Source organism: Mastacembelus armatus, chromosome 7 (assembly GCF_900324485.2).
Source record: "Mastacembelus armatus chromosome 7, fMasArm1.2, whole genome shotgun sequence".
Lineage (NCBI taxonomy): Eukaryota > Metazoa > Chordata > Actinopteri > Synbranchiformes > Mastacembelidae > Mastacembelus > Mastacembelus armatus.
Window position 1 is genome coordinate 17,370,994 of NC_046639.1, and position 15,076 is coordinate 17,386,069.

The 15,076-nt window shown below is 44.3% G+C and overlaps 1 protein-coding gene across 1 annotated transcript; it reads left to right on the top strand.

Moving 5' to 3' along the window:
* The first annotated feature begins 2,042 nt into the window (after positions 1-2,042).
* On the top strand, positions 2,043-13,909 carry LOC113146208 (leucine-rich repeat neuronal protein 1). Its single transcript, XM_026333550.1, has 13 exons — positions 2,043-2,223; positions 4,318-4,482; positions 4,578-4,723; positions 5,018-5,119; positions 5,491-5,675; positions 6,143-6,385; positions 6,489-6,611; positions 7,346-7,468; positions 7,746-8,154; positions 9,093-9,222; positions 9,605-9,786; positions 10,189-10,347; positions 10,419-13,909. The coding sequence occupies exons 2-13, from the start codon at positions 4,401-4,403 to the stop codon at positions 10,914-10,916; spliced, it is 2,382 nt and encodes a 793-aa protein (XP_026189335.1). The 5' UTR covers positions 2,043-2,223; positions 4,318-4,400; the 3' UTR covers positions 10,917-13,909.
* Positions 13,910-15,076: the final 1,167 nt, after the last annotated feature.

The window sequence follows — 15,076 nt, forward strand, 5'->3', positions numbered from 1 at the left end:
TTAGTACTCAGCTTCTTTACTGCAGTAACAGCAGAAATACCAAAAAAATCCTCTGTTCCAAGTAAAAGTCCTGCAATCCAAATGTTTCTGCAGTAAAGGTCCAAAAGTACCATCACCCAAATGTACTTGAAGTATCCAAAGTAAAAGTAGTCATTGTGCAGAATGGCCCATTTCACATGAATGTATCTGATATTATTGGATTCTAATTATTGATGCATTATTGTGTTCATCACTTTAATGTTGCAGCTGGTAAAGGTGGAGCTAATGTTAACTACCTTATATACTTCTAATTTGAAGTACTTTCCATACTGCTGGGTAGTTTGGGAATTTTCCACCGGGGATCAATAAAGTTTGATGATTTGACTGGATTTTGTTTGATTCATCTGATTCTGAAAAGGAACTAAAGTTATCAGATAAATGTAAAGCAGGAAAACGTACACTTTTGGCTCTGACATGGAGTGAAGGGGGCAGTTGTGGCCTAATGGCTAGGGAGTCGGACTTGTAACCTGAAAATTGCAGGTTCGAGCAAGGCACCGGACCCCCAACTGCTCCCCGGGCATCGCAGCATTGGCTGCCCACTGCTCCGGGTCTGTGTGCACTTGGGTGGGTTAAATGCAGAGCACAAATTCTGAGTATGGGTCACCATACTTGGACATATAAGTCACTTTCACTTACATGGAAGTGCTCAAAGTATAAATACCTGATGAAAAAGTACCCATTCTGTCAATGTTCTATTAATGTGCAGAAATGATCCTGTTTGAACCACACATCTCTAAAAGCTTTTAAACCAACCTGTTCTCTGTATGTTTTATAGGTAATCCAGGCTCATGTTCAAATCAAACTGCTCAGCTGATGATGTTAATGACGAAGAAGATGATACTTCTGAAAAATGAAATGAAATTCGAGTATCCAGTAGCACAGACCACACAATGCCACATCATACAAAAAAAAATATTAAAAAGAGACACCCAAGGGGGCTGCTTGTTGAGTAGTGGGTTAGTGTGCTCGACCATGAACGTGGTGATGCTCGCTAAACTCCTGCCCGAGTCTTCCTTTCACCTGTCCCTGATTTTTTTCTCTCAGCAGGTGATGACATGGACCCTACTGTTCCTCTATAGTGATCAGATTGGGCCGACTCATCTGCCATTGCTGACCAGAACATTTCACAGGCACATTCACCTTCATCATAATAAGCTTTAGTTTTTATCTCTGTCATCCGTGTCTTCATCAATCAGACTGTGACTCAGACTTCCTGGATAACTGCGACATCGCTGCTGATGTCAGCATCTGTCTCAGGTTACGCTCCATCTCTTCATCCTTGTTTTGTGATGTTTCTTCTTCTCTTGTTCTTCATGTTGCGCTTTCTCTCATTGCTCTTCATCGCATTGCATCACTCCTGCTATTGGCCAATCAGATTCTTTGTTTTCTTCTCCCGTGTTGTCCAAAACATTTTTTAAATAACAGTTGAATGTGAGTTTAGAATTTTTATCTTGAGATTTTTCCTTTGTCTTGATAAACAGGTGGTTTAAGTGATCTCAGCCCTGAGTCTGTTTACTCTCATCATCTCGTTTTGCTCATCAACCTCACACGTGTTGCATTATAATGAACTTATAGAATCATCAATAATCAATAATCAACCATGTTCAGGGGTTAATGTTTAGAAGAGCCCAGAGCGTCTCTTGTCTTTTGGCTGTTGTTGATGTAATACTGTAGACTAAGCAGTATTACAAAAAGTACTGAGTGGTAAAGTATGTGATGTGTATATGTAATGAATACGCAGCCCTACACGTTGGTGACATCATCTCTGCTGTGGGAAGGAACAGAAGATACAAGAGAAGATATAAAGTAGTAGAAGAAGAAGATGCAGGCAAGAGTCATTTGGGGAATCTGGAGCATTACGTCATGTTAACGCATCCCCCCCTCCACCCGGTCCAGCACATCTGCAGCATTCGAGCTCTGATTGGTCCGTCACCCAGTGGCCTATAAATCCCATTGGCTAATGCCGTGTCAGCTTCTGCGGACCTGATAGAGGACAGGGAGAGGGAGGGAGGACGTTTCAGATAAAGCGACAGCAGCTGGACCCCAAAACCTCAATAAACCAGAGAACTACCGGGCTCTACTGGACTCTACCGGACTCTGCCAAAATCTGGTCCTGGTCTGTGGACTCACGGCGGCTCGGAGCGGCGGAGGCGGAGCAGGAGGAGCTGCAGGCGGAGGAGCAAGGTGAGTACATGGGCGTCTGTTCTCCAGCACACACGGGGGGAGACCAGAGGACGACTCTGGTTTTAACTGTACTTTCAGGTCTCTATGACCCGGTTCAGTCCACGAACAAGAACGGTTAACACGACTCATCAGCGGGGTTTTATTTAAAGAAAAGTGATGATGCGTTAGACAGAACAGCACAAAGTCCGACCGGAACCGGGAAAGATTAAGTATGTCAGGTCCGTTATTGGCAGCCCAGAAGCCAGATCAATACAATTAATACAGATCAGTACAGATCAATAGTTAACCCGGATCTGCCCGCTTCCGGCTGCTTCATAATTCACTGCTGAAACTGAGAGGAAAAAGAAGCTGCTTGTGCTTCAGCTTCAGGAGGAAAATCTGATGAAACACAAGGAGAACAAGTCTTAATACTGCTACTACTGGTAATACTACTGCTACAGCTACTACTACTACTGTTACTACAACTATTACTACTACTGTTAATACTACTACTACTACTCCTGCTACTAATAGTGATGATAAAGAAGCTCTGATCAGCAGCATATTAAAGGAACAGTGTCACATGTTGGGCTGGGGTGGGGGGAGTGAGGGAGGTGAGGGGGGTTTGTTCTGCCTTCATGTCCTCTCCCACCTGTGTCCCCGTCACCTCACTCACAGTTAACCAAAATCTCCAATCACAGCCTCTGCAGCAGGACCCTTAACGAGGCGTTGGCAGCTCCTTAAATAATTAATATCACCTCATTAATATTCCATCAGCTCAGAAAGGGGGGTTGTTCACAGAAAGAAGAAGAAGCCTCACTGTGCTGCGTTCACGTGCAGCCTGGGAGAGTAGAAACTCATAGACCAAGTGGTCAATTTATTAGTAACCCCTGTGTCAGACCCGGTCAGTTTATTAGGAACCCATGTGTCAGACCTGGTCAGCTTATTAGGAACCCCATGTGTTCAGTCAGCTTTGTGCTGCTGCTGGACTGACAGCCGGCAACAGTTTAATGTATTCAGTGTACTGTTGACGAAGACTTTCTCCCATAATGCTCTGCATAAATGACATGTAGGGTTTTCTAACAGCTGGAAAAAGTTGAGTAATGTTGAATCAGCTCAGGAAACAGAAAATGTGTTTTATATAAAAAACATTTTACATTTCTTTAATTCAAACAAGGTTAATTAAAAGTACCAGAGCTGCAAATTGACTGACATCACATGTTAAACATGTTCAGTGTTCAATGAAGTACTCAGATCAGTAATGGAAGTTATACCATAAAGTAAAACTCCTCTATTCCAAGTAACAGTCCTGCATTCCAAATGTTACTGCAGTAAAAGTCCAAAAGTATCATCCTCCAAATGTACTTGAAGTATCCAAAGTAAAAGTAGTCATTGTGCAGAATGGCCCATTTCACATGAATGTATCTGATATTATTGGATTCTAATTATCGATGCATTATTGTGTTCATCACTTTAATGTTGCAGCTGGTAAAGGTGGAGCTAATGTTAACTACCTTATATACTTCTAATCTGAAGTGAATGGACCAATGACAGAGCAGCTCAGAGGTCGATACCATCCCTATTTCTTCAAATGTCACTTCCTTGCTGGTTGCCATGGCACCAGAGGGAAGGTGTCCCCGTTTCCTGTCCCGCTAAGTGTGTGTGTTCCCGCAACAACTGTCTGGGTACACTGAGTACAGTGTGTGTGTACTGGTGTTGTGGGGACATTTGCGTATTTGCAGACTATGTGGTGACTCATCCTGCTGTAGGGGACAAGAGCAAGTCCTCATAACGTAAATCCTTCGGTTTGAGGGTACAAACTTCCGGTCCAGGTCCTCTACATTGTTGGGAGCTGTGTGTGGAGCGAGGAGGCAGTGACAGATATAATGAAATCAAAGCTCTCTCTGCAGCCCAACAGCCGACAACAAATCCCTCGTTTATTCCACCACTTCATAGGATATTACCACACTGCTGACCTCACAGGACACAGCCGTTGATTCTGTGTGTGTGTGTGTTACTGAGTCCAAATCCCATCCAGAGACTGACAGCAGCAATCAATGTGTGTGAATCCAGAACCTGATTTAGTACTAGTCAGCTGCTTCTGTGTTTTTCCAGGTATAGATGAGACTCACTTCTCACTGACTGTCTGAGGAAAAGCTGTTATAATTTAGCCTGCACTTCCTCTGGGCCAGTGCATCATGGGACTTTTAGTCCTCCTCGTACTTATCTTCTCCCTGGTGACATCTTCAGTGTGTACCGGAGTGGGAAGTGCCAGCGAAGGTAAAGAACAGTAATGAAGACGGGTGATGTGCATATCATTATTTTAAATCATCAGCTTTCATACACAGGTTTGGTGTGCGTGTTGTGTCCTATAGGTGGCGATGTGCTGTGCCCTCTGCAGTGTGTGTGTGAGACACGGCCGTGGTACACCCCCCAGTCTGTGTATCATCAGGCCAGGACGGTCGACTGTAATGAACTCCATCTGCAGAGAGTCCCAGCCAACATTTCATCTGACACACAGGTGACAGTGACATTGCACAGGTCACAGAGACACTGTACAGGTGATAGTGACACCGTACAGGAGACAGTGACACTGTACAGGTGATAGTGACACCGTACAGGTGACAGTGACACCGTACAGGTGACAGTGACATCACACACCTGATAGTGGCACCACACAGGCAACCGTGACATCATACAGGTGCACCTGGCAGCCAGTCAGCTACCCAATATAAATTGTGTGTGTGTGTGTATAAGTATGACTAGCGAACAGATGAGTGTGTTGTGGATTTACTGTTTGTCAATGTGTGTTCAGGTGCTGCTGCTACAGAGTAACAACATTTCCTCCATTAACACTGAACTGCAAAGTCTGACCAACCTGACAGAGCTCGACCTGTCGCAGAACCACTTCACACAGGTAAGAGCTTGTGACCAAAGGTGTGGAAATATGGGGCCACCTCTCTCAGTGTCCTTTTGGTTTGGGCTTGTTTCCTGTGAGGGGGCTCTACGTTCCACTGAAGGGAACTATTAAGTCTCTGGTGATGTTTTAGACAACAGGGTTCTTACAGTGACCTGTCCAGGGTGTACCCCCACCTTCCACCCGAAAGAGAGCTGGGATAGGCTCCAGCAGATTCCCGTGACCCTGGTTAGGAATAAGTGGGTATAGAAAATGGATGGATGAATGGATGTGTTCTTGCAGTCTGTGTTTGTCTCCTTCCTGTTTCCAGCAGTATCCTTCCGTACACAAAACCAGCTCCATAATGAACAGGTTTCTCTCTTGCTGTCCAGGTGAGCTCCATGGGTCTCTCCTCTCTGAGTCACCTGGTGACTCTGTACCTGGAGGAGAACCACATTGAGGAGCTGGAGGATTTTAGCCTGAGGAACCTGTCCAGCCTGGAGGAGCTCTACATCAACCACAACCGCATCGCCTCCATCGGACCAAAAGCCTTTGTTGGCCTTACCAACCTGCTGCGGTAACTGTATCTTCTATCTTCAGCTTCCCTTTACACATTTCAGCATCTGGGAACTTGATTTTTAGGATCTCCTAAAGGACCATCAGAACTAATAGAGCCCCTCTCAGTGACAAGCAGAACCACCTAATGACCTTAAAAGAGAAACTCTAGAGGTTCTCATGACCACCAGACCTACTAAAATACCCCTGACTGAGACTGAGAGGGCCACTACAGTCCCCAGGTGTCCAACACATAAAGTAACCTTAGCCAGATCCAGACAGACCCTAGATCTTCTTCATTAGAACCAATGGAACTAGAACCCCTCATCCGTTCTGCCCCAGAGCCCTGAGGACTCATCTAAAGAATGTGAAGAGCCCACTGAATTGCTTTTGAAAAGTTCAGGATCCGTAGTTCCTCTTCAGAGACCATAGGAACCTCTTAAAGGACCTCTAGAACCAATAGTGATTGTTCTCTGCTCCGTCCTCCAGGCTCCACCTGAACTCCAACCGTCTGGTGGCCATTGACAGTCACTGGTTTGAGTCTCTGCCGTCCCTGGAGATCCTGATGATTGGGGAAAATCCCATCCTGGGTCTGGAAGAGAAGAACTTTCTGCCTCTGTCCCGCCTCCACAGCCTGGTACTGGCTGGGATGGGACTGGCCTCTGTCCCCTCCACCGCCTTCCTGGGCCTCGACTACCTGGAGAGCCTCTCCTTCTACAACAACCAGCTCAGGTGTGTCTGAATGTAGTTGCTGCTTTGCTTGCCCTCTGACTCTGTATTGTCTTCTTATTTACGGGTGACAAATTTCGGGTGACAAGTGTTGCTCTTCTGGCAGGTCTGTTCCTCGTGACGCTTTGAGCATGCTCCCTAACCTTAAGTTCCTGGACCTGAACAAGAACCCCATCAGCCGAGTCCAGCAAGGAGACTTCCAGAACCATCAGCACCTGGAGGAGCTCAGGTCAGTGTGAGAACACAAGTACAAAACCTTAGGGATGTCCTGATTCCGATCTGGTATGGAGGGGTACAACTGCAATGGAAATTCATTAACTGATATTAATTAATAGAAACAGACATTAATAAATGCTTTTACTAATTTATATTTTAATGAATAATAAGAATTAGAAAACTTTATTGCCTGGCTAGTGCAGCAACAAGTATAAATATAATAAAATACAGCTAAAACAGTAAGAGAAGAATAAAAGGATATAGAACAGCAATAAATACAGATAGACATATATACAGTCATATACACAATAAGGATGCATTCAGAGAAGATGTCTCACGTAAAAAAAACTCTCAGTCCAGAGTGGAGCTTCTCCTCTCAAAGACTATCTTTGGCTGAGTACAGACACTGGCTGCAGAGCTGCTTCAACTTGACTACAGACAGGTTTACTTTGACATGTCTTTACGTTTCTCACTGAATTAAATTTGTTCCTAAAATTCTGACAGCATCATGAGTCTAATACAACCTTTAGTACAAAATGGAAAATGGACAGAAGTCTACTTAAGTGCAGTACCAGAGTAAATGTACTGCGTTTTGTTTCTTTTCTTCCTGCTCTGCTTCTTATTAAAGCCTGCCTGCTGATAAGACCCACCCTTCTGTCATTCAGAAACCAATCAGAGAGAGTCCCGAGTGGGTCAGTGTGTTGTGTATTTGGTTTATTGTGGTGTCGTTCACTGTTTTCGCTTCAGTCTGAACAACATGGACGAGCTGCTGTTGGTGGAGCGAGCCGGTTTCCGCAACCTTCCAGAACTCGCCAAACTGGAGCTGTGCAACAACCCACACCTGTCCTACATCCACCCGCAGTCCTTCAGGTGAGCTGCTGCACCTGGTGCCATCACACTGAAACTGTGAACAAATCTGTTTTCTCTTACATCTCTCTATTTTTTTCCTCCATCTCCCTTTTTTATCTCTGCTTTTCTCCTCATTCCTTTGTCTTCTTTCCATCTCTTCTACTCCTCGTTTCCTGTTTTATCTTTATTTATTTCTTCTCCTCCCCTTCCTTTCGCTCTTCTCTTTTTCTCCTGTCTGTGTTTCCTCTCCTCCACGCCTCCTTTGCTATCATTGATTCGTCTCCTCCCCTCCCCTTAGTGACCTGTCCTCCCTCCGGACTCTCCTTCTCCATAATAACCAGCTGAGCCTACTCTCTGGAGACCTCCTGTCCTCCCTCCCCTCCCTGGAGGAGGTGTCTCTTCACTCTAACCCCCTGCGATGTGACTGTCTCTCCTCCTGGACGCCTCACCTCGGCAACCAATCGCATCTCAAGCTGCTGGAGTCCTCGTTCACCATCTGCTCCTCCCCGCCGCACCTGATTGGTCGAGAGCTGAAGGAGGTAGTCGCTGTCGGAGGGGGCGAGGCCAATAGCTGCCTGCCTCACATTTCTCCTCATGCATTTCCACCTGCTGTGAATGTCAGTGCTGGGCAGCCGATCACACTGGAGTGCTGGGCAGATGCTGAGCCCACCCCCCAATTCTACTGGGTGACCCCCTCTGGAGACAAGGTGGGCAGGGTCACGTGTGTCTGTTTGTATGGCACCTTCCAACAATCAGTTTGGGATTTTTTGCCATGCGGTCAGCATATTTTCTGGTTCTATGTATGTGTGTGTGTTGTACCTCTAGTTAAAGGTCACAGCCAATGATTCAGTGTTTGAGTTACAAATCCCATCCTGAGACTGACAACAACAATGAATGTGGTGCACTCAGCTAATGTGTGTGAATCCAGAACCTGGTTTAGTTTATTGGTCTGTGCCGTAGACCTCCATTGTTGTCCAGAAACTATTAAAAACACAACAGGGAGCCACACCGCTGCACTGGCTCACATGGTTCTTCCTCACCAGCAATGGGAAGCCATCTTTTTCCAAAAACCACTTGCAGGGGCCAATCCCAGCATGCAGTGGATGAGAGCCTGGTCCCACCTAGACAGATGAGCAGCCTATCACAGGGCTGACACACAAACACACACTCACATTCAGACCTACTGACAATTTAGAGTCACCAACCAACCTAACCTGCACATGTTTGGGCTGTGGTAGGGGAAAACCCACACAGACACAGGGACAACATACAGACTCCACACAGAACGCCCCGGGATCACCAGGGTTCAGACCCACAACCTGCTGCTGGCAGGACACATTGTGACACCACTGTTCCACCAGTCTTAGTCATTAACTAAATGAATTTATGTTTGTTTGGACAATTATTGCAATATATTTCTCCAGTTTAGCTTTTTGACAAAATCATCAAATTAACAGTGGATTGTCATTTCTATAGAAAAAGTGTTTATATGTTTACTGCATGAATTATATTAATATTCATTAATTCAGTTTTATTGTTAAAACAAAGTCATCTAATGACAATATCATAACCATATAGCTCTAAAGAGACGATTCAAAAGGAAGACGTAAAGAAGTAAATCTTCTGCTTCTTGTTATCTGGGCAGGTGAGTTCAGAGGTAACGGCTGCACCAATCATATCAGAAGAGGGGCGTGGCCTGAGCAGGAAGAAGAAAAAGCATCGTGTGGTGGCGCCTGGAGCGTTGGTGATCGAGCACTCCGAGCCGTCAGACACAGGCCAGTCTGCTGCTGGTTAATAGTTAGATATTTATACTGTATTACAATAAGTATCAGTCACATTTAGAATGCAGGACTTCAAGAAGTTTTTTACACTGTGGTATCTCTACTGTTACTGCAGTAAAGGATCTCAGTACCACCATCTTGTGTCACTGATACTGCGTTTATTCTGCATCCTTCTTTCTCTTTACATTTACAGCTGATTTAGTGAATAACAGTGTGACTTCTGTGTGACCAAATCTTCCACGTTTTCATTCTGGTTCTTACAGTGTTCATTATTGTTGCATGTCTGCCAATGAAATCTTGCATTTGTGCTGTGAGTCACATTTTGTTCTGCGTAAACAGCAGAATCAAATGACCTCTCCCTGTGTGTCTCTCTCAGGTGTGTACACCTGTGTAGCTTGGAACACGGATGGGGCGGACACGAAGAGCGTCTCAGTGTTCGTAGATTCTCTGCGGTCTTTGGACCGGTGGTCAGACCGGGTGGGGGGCGAGCCTAGCAGAGGGCAGCCCTGGCCGAGGAACTCATCCAGCACTGCAGCCTCTCTGGTGGTGCTGGCGAAGGTCCCTGCTCTATTTTAATGCTATTATTAAAAGTGATGAACACAATAATGCATCAATAATTAGAATCCAATAATATCCGATACATTCATGTGAAATGGGCCATTCTGCACAATGACTACTTTACTTTGGATACTTCAAGTACATTTGGATGATGATACTTTTGGACTTTTACTGCAGTAACATTTGGAATGCAGGACTTTTGTGGTAATTCTACTGGTAGAAGGGTCTTTGTACTGCTTTTTCTTCCACTGCTGGTTTTTGTGTGTTGTTCATGTGAAACACACTGTTGTGTATGTTTGCAGTTCAGGTGGAAAATAAATGTGATTCTTAGTCTGCTGTTATCAGAACGCAGGTTCAGACTCAGAGGAGATTTACTGCTGTCGCATCCTGTTTCCTGTGTAGGTGGTGCGCGCTCAGTCGGTGGTATTGGAGTGGAGATTGTATCCCAGTGGAGGGCCATCGTCTGTGGGTCAAGAGCAGCAGGATGCCCCCCTTCCTCTGCCCCACTGGACTAGTGCCACTGTGCACATTGACAATCCCCAGATCAGCTACACAGCCAAGGTGAGCACATCCACCCTCTGCACCCTCACCCCTTCCTGTCTACAGGTAAACTAATCCCACCCTCTCTCCAGGTGCCAGTGGATGTTCAGGAATACAACCTGACTCAGCTCCTTCCTGCCACAGAGTACCACGTCTGCCTCACTGTCTCCTCCTCTCCTCCCACCCCCACCCCTAACCCCACCTCCCCCTCCTCACCTGTGCAAACCTCCTGTTTGAACGTCACCACGAAGGAGGCGGGCTTCTCGGTGGAGTTGGTGGCATCGCGGCGCAGCAGTGTGGCATTGGCAGCCGTCATGGGCTCCATGTTTGCCCTGTCCATCATGGCACTGCTGGTGGTGTACATGGGCCGCCGTGTGCAGCAGCACAAGTCCTGTGGCCATTCGCTGAAGAAGTATATGCTGCATGCCACGGCCATCCCTCTGAACGAGCTGTACCCGCCACTCATCACGCTGTGGGAGAGTGAGGTCGAGAAGGACAAGGATGACAAGGAGGAGGAGCGGGAGGGAAGAGACAGGGCAGAGGAGGCAGGCGGGGGCCAGATTGACACAACCAAGACATACATGTGGTAATTGTAGAGACCGGAGGCCTGGAAGCTCCCTGCACTGACAGGGGTCATGTGACTCAGCAAAGAGCCTGACAGACAAAGAGAAGGGTAAACAGTTCTCCACTGTCAACAGGAGACAGACGTGAACGGATGAAATGACTTATGGATAAAAACATCACACCCAGCAGATTCACTGTTAAAGGACCATTCTGCTGTTTCCTCATGTTTTAGCCCATTAATTACAAACCTGGCCTTGTCCAGATCAGCAACTTGCAGTGGGATTTCACTTGATTTAGGAACTGTTGAGCCCCAGGACAGTGTTTTTGATTCCCATTTCTGACAAAGATTGCAGTAATTTGGTGCTAAGTATTTTAAAGTAGCCTACTGCAAAATTGTTTATCAGCAAACTATGAACATCCTGTTGTTTTGGATCCTCTGGACACACCTGTCGCTCTCAGCCCACACAGTATCTGTGCCACACCTCCTACAGTTTAACCCTCTGGATTATGGCCCAATCAGTTTTTAGCTCCCCATAAAAATCACCTGTTCAATCTGTCAACACAGTTTCTAAATGACCTCAAATGTATCTTTGACATTTCTCTACTGAAGATTTGAAAGCACTTGTGGTTAATGGGCTAAAATATAAAAACCCCAATATGTTTGGGTCCTGTGTTCCTTTCGTTTCCATTAATGCTGGTTTTTTAAGACCTTTTCTCACAGCTTCACTATTCTGTCAAACACGGCAGCTGGACGTCCTGTGGACAAAGACAATAACAGAACATTTGTTTTCCCTCAGATTGGTTTTCCAAACTGAGGGCCCGGGGGCCTGTATTTAGAAAGTCAGCTGGTTTAAAAGGACAATTCTTCCTTCCTCCACCTGCATCAAGTAGACTTTTCATAGCAATGAGTCCAGATTTTTCTACTCCTCTCTGTTTTGCTTCCTTTCAGTTTCTTTTGTGTCTCCTCTCTGCTAAGCACACTGACAATAGCTGAAAAACCTGATTATTGTAACTGAGTTAATCTGATGAACATGAATGCACGACGGGCAGCCATGTGGAATATTTCACTCTAAACCTTTTAGGTCTGACTGAGTTGACAGTGTGTGCAGACAGGAGCAGACAGGAGTGCAGACAGGAGCAGTTTAACCAGGAAAGTTACTCCGAGTATTCATTTTGATTAGTGTCAGTGACGTTTGTCATTTTAACTCCAGAATGGGCTCAAATTGTGCTCTGTACACTAATCTAAAGATAAACTAAAGATAAAAGGCATCAGAGTTTCATAACCAAGGATTCATTTTATCTGACACTGCTGCTATCCACAGAATGTATTACAGTTTAGTCCTTATGATACTGCTTCAGCTGATGCAATACCATTATGTGATCTCAGAAAACACTCAAAACTAGTCTAAAAAAATGTTTGTGAGGAAAAAATGGATTTTTACTTTTTGACTTAAGTCCACTGGGACGTTTAGCAGTTTGATAGATGTGGATACGAGACACTTAATCCTCCAGAAACTTCACTTTATTGTCATTATTATTATTATGACACAGCTGTTACAGTCTGATGGTTTTCTACGCTGCACCTTGTTAAGTTGTGTGTGGCTGTCGGCGACGTACTGCTGGGAACTGGGTGGTGCTGCATGCCTTTGCACTCATATTTCAGACTGTTCGTATAAAACAACCTGCAAGCTGCTGGAGGAGCGCTGGGTCATTCAGGGAGCAGACACACACGGCTTTCACCAAAGACAACACACACAGATCGTAGCTCATAATGACGCACAATGAAGCACAAAACCAACCAGCTAATAAACAATAGCACTGGCTATTGTGTTTTCCTTGATGAAGGAAACCTGAAGGTTACCGACAGATAATTACTGTCGTTGATCAGGGAGATTTAAACTTGCACCACACTTTGCAGTTTTCCTTCCTGAAAAATGTGATGATGGCAGACTCTTTCAAAAACAACCACAATTTACTTTCAGACTGACTGTATCACAGAGGAACATGGAGAAAATGAACCTTTATAGGCCGTAACATATTTGTTAGGCTGCTGATTCTGTTCTCAGTGTGTGGTGCACCGTGTCGGTGGGTTCCAGTTGCCCAGAGGCTGTTTTTTTCCACCTGTCATGTTCGCCAGCATCCTCTTCAGGAAGAATCCAAGTGTGAATGTAGGAGATTAACCTCCAGTCACATATTGTTTCCTATACTGAAACACTTGAGAGAAAAGATGTTCATAGAACATTTAACAGTGATTTTCGTGGGGAGTTGTCATTAATCTGTAAGATCCACTCAGGAAGATTCATGAATCAGAATCTTTGTTGACCGGTGTGACTAATTCTGTGTCATATAGTTTTCATATCTCAGAACTATGACACTGTTTCTTCAGTATTAGCTCATTTCGGTCACTTTTCCAGTTCATCCCTTGTCAGATTTTCTTTTTCTACTAACTTCTTCTTCTAACCAACGTTAACCCCGCTCTTTTGAATTTTCACTATTTCTTGGCTTAAACATCTAATTCTTCTAAAAAGAACCATCAATGTTAAAGAGGATAATGATTACCTCAAAAAAGTGTGTTTTCTCTGGTGGATGGAGTGTGTGGTGTTTTTGAAACATGATGAGCTGTGAAGTGGCTCATTCTTCCCCTTTCACCTTGAAACTGTGCACATGTAGTTTGAAGAGTTATAGTCCCTCCGCAGTTTGCAGGTTTGTGGTTTCAGATTTTTAGCCAAATACTCCCTCAAACACTTCAGGAACAAAGAGCCAAAGGAAGCTCTGGGCATTATAGTGAATAAATACTGTACATACAAACACAGGTGATGATCTGTTAAAGGCTGTGTCTTCACCTCTCTTGTAGCAGCTTCTCCATTGTGACAGTTTGCTTAAGAAAAACAACAAAATGTCTGCTCATTTCAACTCAACTCCACAGGTACATGCAGGGTATTTTCTATCGAGTGTAGTACTCACTATATTACTATTATTATTATTATTATTACTGAGACACATTATTATTATTACTAACACTGAGCACCAACTGTAACTAAAGATCTGTGTAAATATGTGTGTGTGTGTTTGGGGGGGGGGATATTAATATACACTTTATCACTCTCAGCCTGGTGTTTTATTGATGTACAAAAACAATGTCTCATTAAAGTTGCTCCCCGTAATGTTTCCTCAACCTCTAGAGGGTCTAATGAGTCCAAATTAACGCCTACCATAAGCCCCTCCTTCCTGCTCTTTGTCCCTCCCATCTCATCCTGTTTCCTGAAGCTACAACATGAACAACATGCTCATTTACGGAGGGGACTTTGCCAACACAGGGTAGAGAAGCTGGAATAACAACAGAAGGACTGTAGGTAGCAGAGTGATGGAGGGGGGTAGTAAAGCTGAGAGACACCAAAGCGTGGCTCAGTTTACCTGCAGGTATTAGACTAATAATATTAGTTAATGCAGCTTTGAAACTGCTGATTTCAGATTAGATTAAATTGCCTGTGAGACTGTTTATGTTGAGGTTTTATTAATAACAAGTAACAAGTAATCAAAGTTAAACTCTCCTTCCTGTTGAACCCAAACAGATCAAACTGCAGCAGGGCTTTGTTCTTTGTATTTTGTTAGTTGGCAAGCAGTTAAAGTTACATCCCAAGACTCAGGAGAAGGTTATATAGGTTAAAAAAAAAAGTAGATTAAAAACATGCGTGGGCCTACATACACAGGTTACCTATAAATGTAAATAGTTACCAGTATAGATCTATATATCAACCTTCACCTGCGATCGCTGCCTTAACCCTGTCATCTGTGCCCAACTGTTTGAAGATGTTTATTAATCTGAGCTTCTGCATCTCATATGGACAGTTTCCAGAAACACCCACCTTCTGGTTGGTCTGATCGCTCTTAATAAACTTTTCAGCCTGCTTTCAATGTCCAGTTTTAATGATGCTGCATGCATGATAGAAAAACTTAAAATTCTAAACAATGGATCTGTGTTTATAGCTTAACCTCCATATTCATTTACCTGAAAGTTTAGATGGGTTGTCATCATATCAGTTGGGTGCAAATGCACTGATTTGATATGATACGACATAAATAAAACAAATAAATAAAATCAAAATACACTCACTAAATAGGAAGATAAACACTAGAAAAGTTTTCATTGTTGATCTGTGAGATATTTAAACTGTCAGGATCAATA

What these genes read in the sequence shown, in the direction of transcription:
- LOC113146208 (XM_026333550.1), top strand. Translation starts at nt 4,401, where the DNA reads ATGGGACTTTTAGTCCTCCTCGTACTTATCTTCTCCCTGGTGACATCT. An exon ending in ACATTTCATCTGACACACAG is followed by an intron (nt 4,724 to 5,017) that starts GTGACAGTGACA and finishes ATGTGTGTTCAG; the next exon opens with GTGCTGCTGCTACAGAGTAA. An exon ending in GGCCTTACCAACCTGCTGCG is followed by an intron (nt 5,676 to 6,142) that starts GTAACTGTATCT and finishes TCCGTCCTCCAG; the next exon opens with GCTCCACCTGAACTCCAACC.